The following is a 15040-nucleotide window of genomic DNA, read 5'->3' as shown; positions in this document are numbered from 1 at the left end:
ATCTTACCTATCTCTTTCATCTCTCTTTCTCTTATCTATCTCTCTATCATATCTATCTACAGTATCTCTTATCTATCTATCTCTCATATATATCTACAGTATCTCTCTCTCTCTCTCTCTCTCTCTCTCTCTCATATCTATCTATAGTATCTATCTAATCTGTCTCTTTCTCTTATCTCTCTCTTTCTCTATCTATCTATCTCAACTAACTTTCTCTTTTATCTATCTATCCATCCATCTATCTCATCTCTCTCTTTCTCTTATCTCTCTCATCTCTCTCTCTCTCTTCCCCCTATTCTATCCTATCCATCTATCTATCACACCCCTTAAAGGCTCAATTCTCCTCTTCCTGCACCCTTCACCCAAGCGGCAGAGATACAAGAAGATTCCAAGCAGGGGAGCCCTTTCCAGGGTCATCAAGCCACGGCACACAGAGGCCTCCGCAACCGAAGTTGTAACCCACAGCAGCGCATCCCAACCTCTCATCAGTTCCCAACCAATCCTCCTCCAGCATCAACAGAGGGAGAGAATCAAGATCACGTGAAGGGTTAATACCACTTTATAAGGCCTTGGTAAGGTCACACTTGGAATACTGCAGTCAGTTCTGGTCGCCACGATGTAGAAAAGATGTGGAGACTCTAGAAAGAGTGCAGAGAAGAGCAACAAAGAAGATTCGGGGACTGGAGACTAAAACATATGAAGAACGGTTGCAGGAACTGGGTATGTTTAGCTTAAGAGAAAGAAGGACCAGGGGAGACAGGATAGCAGTCTTCCAATATCTCAGAGGTTGCCCCAAAGAAGAGGGAGTCAAACTATTCTCCACGCCACCTGAGGGTAGAACAAGAAGCAATGGGTGGAAACTAATCAAGGAGAGAAGCAACTTAGAACTGAGGAGAAACTTCCTGACAGTGAGAACAATTAATCAATGGAACAGCTTGCCTCCAGAAGTTGTGAATGCCCCAACACTGGAAGTCATTAAGAAGATGTTGGATAGCCATCTGTCTGAAACGGTATAGGGTTTCCTGCCTAGGCAGGGGGTTGGACTAGAAGACCTCCAAGGTCCCTTCCAACTCTACTATTGTATTGTATTCTATTTGGGACACTTTGAAGGGCTGCAAAGAAGCCCCTTGATTAAAATCAGATGCAAGCCAACCTCTCCTCTGCAGAGCCAATTTACTTCCGCTGAACCAGAAGTGGAGGAGAAGGAGGAGGAGGAGGAAGAAATAAATAAATAAAAATAAAACGGTGTCCCCTGGAGCAACAATGTGCATCTGGAGCAGCGTCTAAGGTGAAGTGGTAAAAGTGTCAGCCGCCCTTCCAAGTCCCCCTGGTGATCGCTTCGTTTTTTTCAAGCCTTCAACAGACTTTGACAGGAAAGTAAAAACTTAAAGGTCAGTGCTACTTATTAAGGAGAGCTGAACACAGGGAGACACACACACACACACACACAGTCAGAGACACAAACACCATTTTGGAGTTTCCTCCCCTTCCTCTGGAATCCGAAAAGGAATCTTCCCCAAGGAAAAAGGAGAAAAGGTCTTTATGGATCCCGGCAAAGGCTAAGAGAGGAGTTAAGTGTAGTAAAAGTGATAGGGGATAGGCCTTTTGCCACGATATAAAAAAAAAAGATGTTGAGACTCTAAAAAGAGTGGAAAGAAGAGGAACAAAAATGACTAGGGGACTGGAGGCTAAAACATAGAAAGAACGGTTTGCAGGAATTGGGGATGTCTAGTTTAATGAAAAGAAGGACTAGGGGTGACATAGGCAAAGGTAAAGGTTCCCCTCGCACATATGTGCTAGTCATTCCTGACTCTAGGGGACAGTGCTCATCTCTGTTTCAAAGCCGAAGAGCCAGCGCTGTCTGAAGACGTCTCGGTGGTCATGTGGCCGGTATGACTCAACGCCAAAGGCGCACGGAACGCTGCTCCCTTCCCACCAAAGGTGGTCCCTATTTTTCTACTCGCATTTTTTACATGCTTTCGAACTGCTAGGTGGGCAGAAGCTGGGACAAGTCACGGGAGCTCACTCGGTTACGCGGTGCCAGGGATTCGAACCGACGAGCTTTCTGATCGACAAGCTCAGCATCTTAGCTATTGAGCTACTACTTCCCACCATGGGTGACATAATAGCAATAAATTCCAGTATCTGAGGGGCTGCCCACAAAGAAGAGGGAGTCAACCTGTTCTCCAAAGCACCTGAGGGCAGGACAAGAACCAATGGGTAGAAACTAATCCAGGAGAGAAGCAACTTAGAATTAAGGAGAAATTTCCTGACAGTCAGAACAATTAATCAGTGGAACAGAAGTTGCCTCCAGAAATTGTGATTGCTCCAATACTGGAGGTTTTTAGTTAGATATTGGACAACCATTAGTCTGAAATGGTATAGGGTTTCCTGCCTGAGCAGGGGGCTGGACTAGAAGACCTCCAAGTTCCCTTCCAAGTCTCTTATTCTTTGAAAGGTCTCTTTGACTGCCTAAGTTCCCTGAGCAAACTTAAAATATTTGAGACTCTAGAAAGAGTGCAGAGAAGAGCAAGAAAGAGGATTAGGGGACTGGAGGCCAAAACATACAAAGAATGGTTGCAGGAATTGGGTATGTCTAACCTAATGAAAAGAAGGACTAGGGGTGATATAATAGCATGCCAATATCTAAGAAGCTGTCATAGAGAAGAGGGGGTCAACCTATTCCCCAAGCAGGGGTCTCCAACCTTGGCCACTTTAAGACTTCTGAATTTCAACTCCCAGTTCCTCAGCCAGCTGTTCTGACCGAGGCTTCCCGAGAGAATGAAGCAAACTCCTGGTCCCAACAAAAAACCCTTTTATTAATTGACTGTGAATTCTGCTCATTCATATCCAGCAAAGTCTTTCAAGGGAGGATTTACAGTCACAGACCTTATCTGGCTTGGAGAGCTGCCAGGTCGATATCTGCAAAACTTGGCAAGGAGCCTCGGAGAGTCACCAACCAATGAAGCGAACTAATTATCTCCTGCAAACTCCACTCCCCTTTTGCTCCTCTTTTATGTCCTCTGGGAGGGGCCATTCATCGTCCACCTGTGGCTTTACTCCCAAGTCAACCCCTGTTCTTTAGCTGTTCCCTTCGTCTGGCAACTCTGTGCATGCGCACACTGGGAACAGGCTCCAGCTGTTCGTCTGTCCCACTGATCTCCGACTTCAAAGGCAGCTGATAACTGGCATACGGCTCTGGCCCCCTCTCTGCCTCCGACACAGAGCCCTCCTCAGAGCCTTCCCCAGACTCCAGCACTGGCCCATGTTCCTCCCCAACCACCACACTGCCCGAATCTGCTGCCAGGACACAACACGCTTAACAATGTACATTTTGAGCTCCATTGTGGTTGTAAGTTGAGGACTATCTGTACACCTCCAGTGACTTTAAGCATCTCCTACCTGAAGATCCTTCAAGTTTGGAAACGGAATTCCAATGGTGAGAACCGCCCGGGCGTTGTCATCGGAGAAATCCAGGCCTTCGCTGACTTTGCCTCTGCACACAGCAATAAGCAGCGCTCCGTCTGAAGCAAAAGAACGCAACCGTCTGACATCATCCAAGTAGCCCTTCATTTGCAACCACTCATTTAGTGACCGTTTGAAGTTACAACGGCAGTGAAAAAAGTGACATATGGCCATTCACACTTAAGAATGGTAGTGTCAGGATTCCAAGTAACACCCTCAACGAAAGAAGACTCCGAGGCTTGAGTTCCTGAATGTTCCATTTTATTACAGATGTCATATTGGCACATCTGGGAGAACCCGAATCTGAAAGCTTCCACGTTTTCTCCACCCAAAAGAAAGTCCAAGTCCCTGCCCAGCACCCACATCTGGGGTGGGTTCCTACCAGTTCGGCTGAACCGGTAATGGTTTGGCGGCCTGGATCGCAGCGACCCAGGCTGGCCACGCCCCCGAACCGGTTTTCCCGGTGGTGCTATAGGTGCCGCCATCTTGTTTTTTTGCTCCTGCACATGCGCAGAGCAATTTTCATTGCATTGCACATGCACCACATATCAAGTGCGCACATGCATGGGACAGCCATGTGTGAACCGCTGGAAGTGACTGCCGCAACCCATCCCTGACCCACATGTCCATCACATGATCCAACAAGACACCATCCAAAAACTGGAGATGGCACCCAATCACCCCATCCCAGCTGCAGGGCAAGGTGTCCTCAACTCTCTGAGAAAAGAATGTTATTTTGACTATATATCACCACACTCTATATCCGTGATGGCGAACCTATGGCACTCATGCCAGAGGTGGTATGCAGAGCCCTCTCTGTGGGCATGTGTGCCGTCACCAGCTGCTCTTCTGGCTTCCAGCGGGCACATGTGCGCCAGCCAGCTGATCTTCATGCACGCCAGATCCCATAGAGAGGGCTCTGTGTGCCACCTCTGGCACGCGTGCCGGAAACCAGAATACCAGGCGGTTGGCAGGCGCACTGCTCATCCAGCTGGTCTTCATGTTTCTGGGGCTCCGACGTGCGTTAGTTTGGGCACTTGGTGCCAAAAAGGTTCGCCATCACTGCTCTATATAATCCCCCCTCCCATTTTCCCACAGTAGAAAATGTGATAGGCCTGAAGGCCCAAATGTAAAAGATAGCTTCCAGGTCTGACAGGGCTGTGTTCCCACGGTCACGTGATCAAAATTCAGGTACTTGGCAACTGGCATGTATTTATGACTGTTGCACTGTCCCAGGGTCTCATGGTCCCCATTTGCCAGTTTCCCTTCCAACAAGTGAAGTAAATGGGGGAAGCTTCTGCTGGTTTGCACGTCTTCCTGCTTCAGACAGGAAGGTGGGAGAGAGAGTGGTGAGGACAGCAGAAAAGATCATTGGCAGTTCACTCCTTTCTATCCAGGGCAGAGTGTAGACGCGATGCTTGAGCAGAGTCTGCAGGATTACACCTCCTCTTTATGACCTATTTTCCTTGCTACTTTGTGGGAGGGGGCTTTGTGGTATCCGAAGCAAAACATCCAGGTTCAGTCATGTATGTATGAATGTAGATAGATATAGAGCTAGAGATGTATGTATGTATGTAGATATAGAGCTAGAGATGTATGTATGTATGTAGATAGATAGAAATTATGTATGTATGTATGTATGTATGTATGTATATATGTATGTATATAGAGATAATGTATCTGTATGTATGTATGTATGTATGTATGTATGTATGTATGTATGTATGTAGATATGTAGGCATGTATGTGTATTATGTATGCAGATAGATATAGATAGAGATGTACCATGTTTCCCCGAAAACACAAAATGTCCTGAAACTAAAGCCTTGCCACATTTTTTGGGTGGGCAAAAATATAAGCCCCTGCCCCGAAAATAAGCCACCTGGACAACCCTCCCCCCTTAGCCCGGCAGAGCACCGCTCACCGACCTAGTGATATCCCGAAGGCGCCAAGCCGTGGGAGCCGGGGGGGGGGGGAAGAAAGGCACTCAGGTTGGGGAGTGGCATTCTGCCTGGCTGGAGGGGGGAGTTGCCAGGCGGCTGCTCCCTTGAGAGCAGGCTTCCGATTCTTCCAGCAGCGACCGCTCTAGGATTGTTTTCTATGGTTATGGGCAGGCTGCTGGACAAAGTCTTCCGGCAGTCTGCCCATAACCATACAGCACACTCCTAGAACGGCCGCTGCTGGAAGAATCGGAAGCCGAGTTTCGGAGTTTGGAAGCCGGACAAGAAGTTTTGTTCGGAGCTCGGCAGCGGCTGCAAGGACAGCTGGCCCAGGGCATGATGAGGCTTGGAGGCATGAGAGCTGAGGGGGGAGCAGGCGCTCGCACAACCCCCCTCTCCAGCCGGGCAGAGCTCCATGCAATGACCTAGGGGGTATCCCGAATGTGCCAAGCCACGGGAGCTGGGGGGCGGGCAGAGCGCCACATGGCTTGGCGCCTTAGGGATACTCTCTAGGTCAGTGAATGGTGCTCTGCCCGGCTGGAGAGGGGGGTTGCCGGGTGGCTGCTCGTGAGCATGGTCACCTCATGGCTGCTTTGCCCCTGAGGCTGTGCCCGGCTCTTCGGGAGCCCGCTTGCAAGGGAGCAGCCGCCCGGCAACCCCAAAACAATAAGCCCTCCCCCTCTAATAAGCCCAAGGCCATATTTCGTGGGTCAAAAAAATATAAGACCCTGTTGTATTTTCAGGGAAGCACAGTATGTATGTATGTACAGTATGTAGATATAGAGATAGAGATGTATGTATGTATGTATGTATGTATGTAGATAAATATAGAGATAGAGATGTATGTATGTATATGGTGACACAGTGGTTAGGATGCAGTATTGCAAGCTACTTCTGCTGGCTGTTCAGCAGTTCGATCCTGACCGGCTCAAGATTGACTCAGCCTTCCATCCTTCTGAGGTCAGTAAACTGAGGACTCAGATTGTTGGGGGGCGGGCATAGGCTGACTGTAAAACCACTTAGAGAGGGCTGTAAAGCACTGTAAAGTGGTATATAAGTCGAAGCGCTAGTGCTAGTCCTATAGCATGTGTATATGTGCATTATGCATGTGTATGGATTGATATATACTGGATTTTTTGGACTATAAAACGTGCCGGTGTATAAGACCCATCAAGATTTCGAAGAGGTAAGTAAGAAAAAAAAGTTTTTGTCTTCCCTGGCCCCCAGGATCACTTTGCAAAAACACCCCCATTTTTCACCCAAACAGGAGCATTTTTCCCTTCCCCCAGCCCTGCTGAAGCCTGCAGAGGGCTTCTAGGGAGTGGGGGAAGGCAAAAACACTCCTGTTTTTGCGAAAGACACCTGGTTTTTCGCCCATTTTTCACAAAAATGGGATGCGGTGGGTGGGGTGGGGTGCTTCGGGAGGAAAAAATGGCTGTATTCAGTGTATAAGATGCACCAACACTTCCACGCTCTTTTAGGGGTGGGGGGGAAGGTGCGTCTTATACTGCGAAAAATACGGTACTTTCTTTTGAGAGCAGGCAACAGAATTTCATTTTTAATGTGTGTCAGTGTGCTCACAGTAGAAAATGACAATAGTTATCTTATCTTATCACCTTCCCTCCCCTCCCATGTGCTTTACTTAACAACAATGGTGATCCACTCAACAACACTGGCAAAAAGGTTGTAAAATCGGGTGCAGCTTTCCTTAGTAACGGAAATTCCGGTTCTAACTTTGATCGTTAAAGTTGAAGATCACCTGTATATATGGTGGAATCTTGCTCCAGTCAACCTTTATCCCTACCAAGGCTTACAGCTCCTGCGTATTTTACGTACCTTTGCCGCTTTGAGTCTTGATGGCATCGGAGTATATTTGAAGCAGCTCATCAAAGTCAGCTTTGTCGCCTCCTTTGGGTTCCACGATGACCGTTTTAATCAGCTCAAGCTTCTCCCACAAGCTCGTGTGCAGCCAGCGATCCTTCAGCTTATCTAACATCTCCACACAGGATCCAAAAAGAAAACCACGGGATTATAAACCAAACAAGAAAAGAAATGGATACAGGCAGTCCTCGACTTACAACCATTCTTTTAGTGAAGGCTTAAAGTTATACCGACACTGGAAAAAAGTGGCCATCTATGGCCATTTCTCACACTTATGACCATGGCAGCAACCCTGTGGCCACGTGATAAAAAAAAGGGGGGGCGATCACTTGAATATGAGACAGGAGTGTGCAGCCACCCCCAAAAAAGCGAATACAATCCTGGTGTCAACTCCTAACGTTGCCAGTGAGAGGGGAGGGAGAGCGCATTCCATGCATACTTTGGGCTAAAGTTGGATCTCAGATTACTGCAGCAGGGTTGGGAGGGGTGCACCTCATTGGGGAATGTGATTTATGACACAGACTGAGGGGAGAGAAGGAACAGGGGTAAAGTTCAACTATAACTCAAACAAAGCTTAGATCTGACTGTGAAAAGGCCTTGCCTTAATGGTGCTCCTAATAAACGACTAGTTTTGTATTGAAACTTGGCTCGATACTCATGAATCAATTAGGGCATTTTTAGGAAACCTGACACATGGACTGTATGAACAGAGACATAGAATCAAGATCACGTGAAGTATTAGTACCACTTTATAAAACATTAGTGAGACCACACCTGGAATACTGCAACCAATTTTGGTCACCATACTACCAAAAAAAAAAAAAGGGTTGAGACTTTGGAAAAAGTTCAGAGAAGATAAATTAAGATGATCAAAAGCCTGGAGACTAAAACATATGAAAAATGGCTGCAGGATTCTGGTTTGGCTAGTCTAAAGAAAAGAAGAATTAGGGGTGACACGATAGCAGTCTTCCAATATTTGAGGGGCTGCCACAAAGAAGAGGGGGTCAACTTATTCTCCAAAGCACCAGAGGGGCAGGAAAAGAAACAATGGACATTGGGTTGGGAAGAGAGAAAGCGATTGCCCACAAGGTCAGGCTTTCATGCCTAAGACAGAACTAGAACTCACTGTCTCCTGGTGACTGGCCCCAGGACATTCCGCCAGCTTTCATGGCTAAGGTGGAACTAGAACTAGAAATGATATAGGGTTTCCTGCCTGAGCAGGGGGTTGGACTAGAAGACCTCCAAGGTCCCTTCCAACAATTCTATTCTATTCCATTCTTCTATTCTATTCCTTTCTTCTATTCTATTTTATTCCATTCCACCATTCTATTCTTTCTATTCTATTCCATTCTTCCATTCCACTCCATTCCATCCTATTCTATTCTATTCTACACCATCCCATCCCATCCTTCTATTCTATTCTATTCTATTCCATTCCTCCATTCTATTCTATTCTATTCTATTTCATCCCATCCTTCTATTCTATTCTATTCTATTCTATTCTATTCTATTCTTCTATTCCATTCTATTCCATCCTTCTATTCTATTCCATTCTATTCCATCCTTCTATTCTATTCCATTCTGTTCTATGTAGAAGAACACGGCTCATTAGCAGAGCATTTTAAACAACCTATCTATGACCTTTGCCCTTTTGTAGTGTTGAATCCGATGTTTCTTTCGCTCCTTGACACTTCAAGGATCAGTGTCGCATATGGCTGTGACACAGGTGGTCCTTGACTTACAACCATTCGTTTAGTGACCGTTTGAAGTTACAATGAAAAAGGTGATCAGGGACCATTTTCCCCACTTTACGACTGTTGCATCATCCCCATGGCTGCATGAACAAAATTCAGATGCTTGGCAACTGGCTCATATTTACAATGGTTGCAGTATCCTGGGGTCACGTGATCGCCTTTTTGCAACCTTCCCAGCTGGCTTCCAACAAGCATTGGGGGGAAGGGGGAGTCAGATTCCCTTAATGACTTCATGATTCACTTAACAACTGCAGCAATTCACTTAACAACCGCAAGAACAAAAAGGGTAGTAAAATCAACATGGTGACTTATGAACAGCCTCTTTGCTTCGCAAGGCAAATTCCGCTCCTAAATTTTTCTGACTCAATTATGGTCATAAAGTGAGGACAGCTTGCACTGAGAAATGGATAGCCTCCCTCGAGTGAGTACAATCTTAGGATGCTTGATGTCCAGAGTCCAACTTTCGAGCTTCAATAGCAAGGTTAAAGCATTCATGAATGAAGAAAAGATATCAATCAAAGGAACTAAAACTGTAATTACTGTTTTTTGCTTGTTTCCCCCCCTCCCCCCAGCAGCACTCTACAATACAATACAATAGCAGAGTTGGAAGGCACCTTGGAGGTCTTCTAGTCCAACCCCCTGCCCAGGCAGGAAACCCTACACCGTTTCAGACAAGTGGCTATCCAACATCTTCTTAAAGACTTCCAGTGTTGGGGCATTCACAACTTCTGGAGGCAAGTAGTTCCACTGATTAATTGTTCTAACTCCTTAGTTCTCCTTAGTTCTAGGTTGCTTCTCTCCTTGATTAGTTTCCACCCATTGCTTCTTGTTCTGCCCTCAGGTGCCTTGGAGAATAGTTTGACTCCCTCTTCTTTGTGGCAACCCCTGAGATATTGGAAGACTGCTATCACGTCTCCCCTAGTCCTTCTTTCTCTCTTTTCTACATCGTGGCGACCAAAACTGGATGCAAATATTCCAAGTGTGGCCTTACGAAAGCCTTATAAAGTGGTATTAACCCTTCACGTGATCTTGATTCTATCCCTGTTTATGTAGCCTAGAACTGTGTTGGCTTTTTTGGCAGCTGCTGCACATGGCTGGCTCATATTTAAATGGTTGTCCACTAGGACTCCAAGCTTCCCAAAGCTCTGCATTCCCCCCCTTTTTTTTTTCTACAAAAAATGAGGCGTGCAGAGCGTTTGGGAGGCCTGCAAATTGCAAAACCTTTTTTTATTTAATTTACCTCTTCAAAATCATGGTGCGTCTTATATTCCGAAAAATATGGTAGTCCTTTTAGCCATTCCAAGAAGGCTCCACACACCCATTTGCACCACTCAGGTTACCCTGAGGGCACAGACAAACCTCCAAGTGGCCTCAATGACTCTCTAAAAAGTATGCAAATGACCAGCTTTGTCTGCAAGGAATATAAATCCTTCCTTTCCCCACCATCCGGTCAGAGCTGAAGAAGCTTCAGGTGGCCTCAATGACTCTCTAAAAGGATGCAAATGACCAGCTGTCTGCAAGGAATATAAATCCTTCCATTCCCCACCATCCGGTCAGAGCTGAAGAAGCTTCAAGTGGCCTCAATGACTCTCTAAAAAGGATGCAAATGACCAGCTGTCTGCAAGGAGTATAAATCTGTCCGTTCCTCACCTTCTAGTCAGAAAAGAAGTTTCAAGTGGCCTCAATGACTCTCTAAAAAGGATGCAAATGACCAGCTTTGTCTGCAAGGAGTACAAATCCTTCCCTTCCCCACCATCCAGTCAGAGCGGAAGAAGCTTCTTGGAGGACAAAGCGAAATGTCTTCCAAGAAAAATCAAGTTGCCTCTTGAAAAAAAAAGCACCTTTGGTGTAACTCTGAAATGTTGGAACAGTTCCTAGCGTGGGATACGTCGGCTCTGCATGAGGTGGATACCATTCCCTTCGGAGAAAAAGAAAACCACCCTTTTCACGTCGGCAGGTTCAGCGTATTAGCTATGGAATCTTTGGTGTGCAGCACATTTCATTTTTCATTACCGATGCCGCTGTTCACATTTTCCATTATTTAGAAGCTGGCTTGAAAAATTCATGCCGTGTGGGTACCCTGAGACCTCCCGCAGGTCGCCGCGTTGATTCATGGTGCAGGAAACACAGTTTCGTGTCTTGGTCTACTGCTGGCAACTGGCACTTCATGGCGCTCCCTAAAGGAACAACCCTTCCCGTGAAATCCCTCGCGTTCCTTCCAAGTTGAGTGAAGCGTACTCTTATCTTCAGAACCGACGATGAATTATTCAATAGGGAGGGTGTTGGTGTGGGCGCGATGATGATCATCATGTCGCTTGCAAACACGGTTTGTCGCCCTGCTCCTGGAGCAGGTTTAATTATAGAACGTAAATGGGGCGTGTGATGCTTTAAAAAGAAAAGAAAGTATAGGAGATCTGGGTTGTTGTTGTTGTTTTTTAAATAGAAGAGAATATTTGCAGCTGCGGATTGAATTATGGGGGGGTCCTTTGGTGCTCTCTGAGCTTGGTGGTTTTCTTGCAGACGTTTGATAACCAAACTAGGGAATATCATCAGTGCTAGAAGGGAGTGGGGTTTGTGGAGAGGAGGAAGAGGAAGAGGAGGAGGAAGAGGAGAAGAGAAGAAAAAGAAGTAGCAGTAGCAGCAGTAACAATAGCATGGGGTCCTTGATGCTTTCTGAGCTTAGTGGTTTTCTTGCAGTCGTTTCATTAGCAAACTAGGTAACATCATCAGTGCTAGAAGGGAAAAGGGAATGGGGTTTGTGGAGAGGAGGAGGAGGAGGGGGAGGAGGAGGAGGAGGAGGAGGAGGAGGAGGAAGAAGCAGCAGCAGTAGCATGGGAGATGGGAGAAGAAGAACAGGGAGGGGGAGAAGAAGAAGGAGGAGGAGGAGGAGGAGGAGGAGGAGGAGGAGGAGGAGGAGGAGGAGGAGGAGGAGGAGGAGGAGGAGGAGGAGGAGGAGGAGGAGGAGGAGAAGAAGAAGAAGAAGAAGAAGAAGAAGAAGAAGAAGAAGAAGAAGAAGAAGAAGAAGAAGAAGAAGAAGAAGCAGCATGGGAGATGGGAGAAGAAGAAGAACAGGGAAGGGGAGAAGAAAAAGAAGAAGAAGAAGAAGAAGAAGAAGAAGAAGAAGAAGAAGAAGAAGAAGAAGAAGAAGAAGAAGAAGAAGAGGAAGAAGAAGAAGAAGAAGCAGCAGCAGCAGCATGGGAGATGGGAGAAGAAGAAGAACAGGGAAGGGGAGAAGAAGAAGAAGAAGAAAAAGAAGAAGAAGAAGAAGAAGAAGAAGAAGAAGAAGAAGAAGAAGAAGAAGAAGAAGAAGAAGAAGAAGCAGCAGGGGGGCCTTGATGCCCTCTGAGCGTGGTGGTTTTCTTGCAGATGTTTCATTACCAAACTAGGTAACATCATCAGTGCTAGAATGGAGTGGGGTTCGTGGAGAGGAGGAGGAGGTGGGAGGAGGAGAAGGAAGAGGAGGAGCAGAAGAGAAGAAGGAGAAGAAGGAAAAAGAGAAGGAAAAGAACAAGTAGTAGTAGTAGCAGCAGCAGTATGAGGTCCTTGATGCCCTCTGAGCTTGGTGGTTTTCTTGCAGATGTTTCATTATCAAACTAGGTAACATCATCAGTGCTAGAATGGAGTGAGGTTTGTGGAGAGGAGGAGGAGGAAGAAGAGGAGGAGGAGAAGAGAAGAAGGAGAAGAGAAGAAGGAAAAGAAAAAGTAGTGGCAGTAGCAGCAGTAGTAGTATGGGGTCCTTGAGGCTTTCCGAGCTTGGTGGTTTTCTTGCAGACGTTTCATTACCAAACTAGGTAACATCATCAGTGCTAGTAGAGAGAGTGGCATCTGAGGAGGTACTTATTGGGTACTTAGGAGCCAAGGGCTTGACAGCACAAGGAAACAACAACCAATCGCCGGCCATCAACACACCAATCAGCCAATAGGAAGGCATCACATAAATACAAAGCATAGAATAGCCCAAAACACACATTCTGATAGAGGATGGGTGGATCCCACCAAAAGTCCGAAAGCTCAGGAGACTACATCTCTGGTCCCGGTGATTGACCCAGGTTGGATCTTGAATAGATTTCTTCCCCTCAACTTTGCAAAGTTTTGCATACATCCAAAACTCAGTAAGCCAAGAACTCAACTAAGGCACTTGGGGTGATCCAGGTTCGGGAAATGTTTGAAAAGTAGCCATTTTGGATGTACAAAACCAGTTTAATGGTTCGTGGCACTATATCCCCCTGCTTTTCAAGGCTATCCAAGAAATGGATGGGAAATCTTTAACGGATGCCAGGTAGCAAGTGAAAATAAGATTGGACCGTGCTAATTCCTCTCCTTACGCTATGTTGTAACATGCCCTTTACATATCGATGGAGCAATATGGGGGAAGGAAAAAAAACAACAACCCCACGCTGCCAAGAAGTACATTTGCTCACGATAAAAATCAAAGATTCCTTGTTTTTCTTGCTTTTCTTGTGAATAAACAGCATATTGGCTCACACAGACGATTTATTCCTTCCAATGAAAAATTAATTGTGGCACCTCAAGTCGGGTTCCATGGAAGTATTTGTCTGAAGCGGTATATTTGTCTGAAACGGTATAGGGTTTCCTGCCTAGGCAGGGGTTGGACTAGAAGACCTCCAAGGTCCCTTCCAGCTCTGCTATTGTATTGTATTATTGTATTGAATGATTGAAAAAAAATGGAGCAAGCTGTCTTTTCGGAGTCCTGGCACTAAGACAGTGAAGGCTAACCTTTTTCTCCTCGGATGCCGAAATCGCACGTGCCCACACCCATAGTGCAATGTGCCCCACCCTCCTGCGCATGCATGCATGGGACTCCATGTGTTTACCGCCACCACCTGCGTGCGACACCACCACCACCCCGTGCCCTATTTGGGGCCTAGCAGGCCTCCCTGAAGCCTCCTGGGACACCCTGCACTCACCCACACCCCCATACATACACACTGTCTCCTGTGTCAGGTTCCGAAGGGTTAATGAAACCAAGCCAAACACAGAAACGGTTTGTAAATGCAGTTTGTATTCTTCCTTCGGCATGAACTGACCGACAAAGCACTGAAGGTGGTGGGGAAGCACCGGGTGGCAGGTCTGACAATGTATCCATTGCCTTAGTGCTTTGTTGGTCAGTTTGTGCCGAAGGAAGAATACAAACTGCATTTACAAACCGTTTCTGTGTTTGGCTTTGTTTCATTAACCCTTCGGAACCTTGACAGTTCGTCAGAGCTGCCACCCTGCGCTTCCCACCACCTTTCATAGCTACATTGGTAATTAAGATAAGCCGCACCCCGTGCGTGCGCACACACCCATCACCTTGTGACCCAGAGCGAAACCACCCGGCAATTAATCATGGATTGTTAGATTTCTTCAGTTTGTGTAGGTGGGACGGTGAGTCTTGGCAGCTGGCCCAGTCTTCTCCCCTGAATGGCAGCTCCAGGCCTCTGAGCTGGCCGGAGCTGACATCCTGCATGTCAGGTCCTGATACATCCTGCATTTTGGAGGATAAGACGCACCAAAGTTTTGAAGAGGCAAATTAAAAAAAAAAAGTTTTTGCACTCTGCAAGCCTCCCAAAAATGGGCGTCTCCCCCCCCCCATGGCATGAATACCTTTTAGGAGGCTTGCAGAGTGCTCCTGGGAGGTGGGGGCCCCAAAACGAGCAAAAAACAGCCCGTTTTTCACGAAAATGGGCCCATTTTTTTGTTAAAAAAAAGGCATGGATAGCCTTTAGGAAGCTTATAGAGTGCTCTTGGGGACTGGGGGGGGGGTTAAAATTGAGCATTTTTTGCTCATTTCTGCCCTCCCCAGCCCCCAGGAGCTCTTTGAAAGCTTCCTAGAAGCTGTGCACAGCCATTTTGGTGACGGGGGCGAGGTTTCAGAAGGCAAAAAATGCTGTATTCAGTGTATAAGACGCACCCAGATTTTCAGCCTCTTTTCTGAGGGAAAAAGGTGCGTCTTATACTCTGAAAAATATGGTAATTTTCAGCTTTAGCACAAAAGTT

The 15040-nt window shown here is 46.5% G+C and overlaps 1 protein-coding gene across 2 annotated transcripts in view; it reads right to left on the bottom strand.

Moving 5' to 3' along the window:
• BRIP1 (BRCA1 interacting DNA helicase 1) overlaps positions 1–15040 on the bottom strand; it is a 130290-nt gene that overhangs the window by 34556 nt on the left and 80694 nt on the right. For both annotated transcript variants that reach the window (XM_081945389.1, XM_081945390.1), the window contains exons 15-16: positions 7242–7401; positions 3403–3524 (exon numbers count right to left, since the gene is read on the bottom strand). In XM_081945389.1, coding sequence (XP_081801515.1) covers positions 3403–3524; positions 7242–7401 — 282 coding nt within the window. The remainder of the gene's footprint in view (positions 1–3402; positions 3525–7241; positions 7402–15040) is intronic.

The sequence above is a fragment of the Natrix helvetica genome (assembly GCF_964273705.1).
Source record: "Natrix helvetica genome assembly, chromosome: 2".
Lineage (NCBI taxonomy): Eukaryota > Metazoa > Chordata > Lepidosauria > Squamata > Natricidae > Natrix > Natrix helvetica.
Note: the sequence above shows the minus strand (reverse complement) of the source record. Positions and strands in the feature narration are given on the sequence as shown.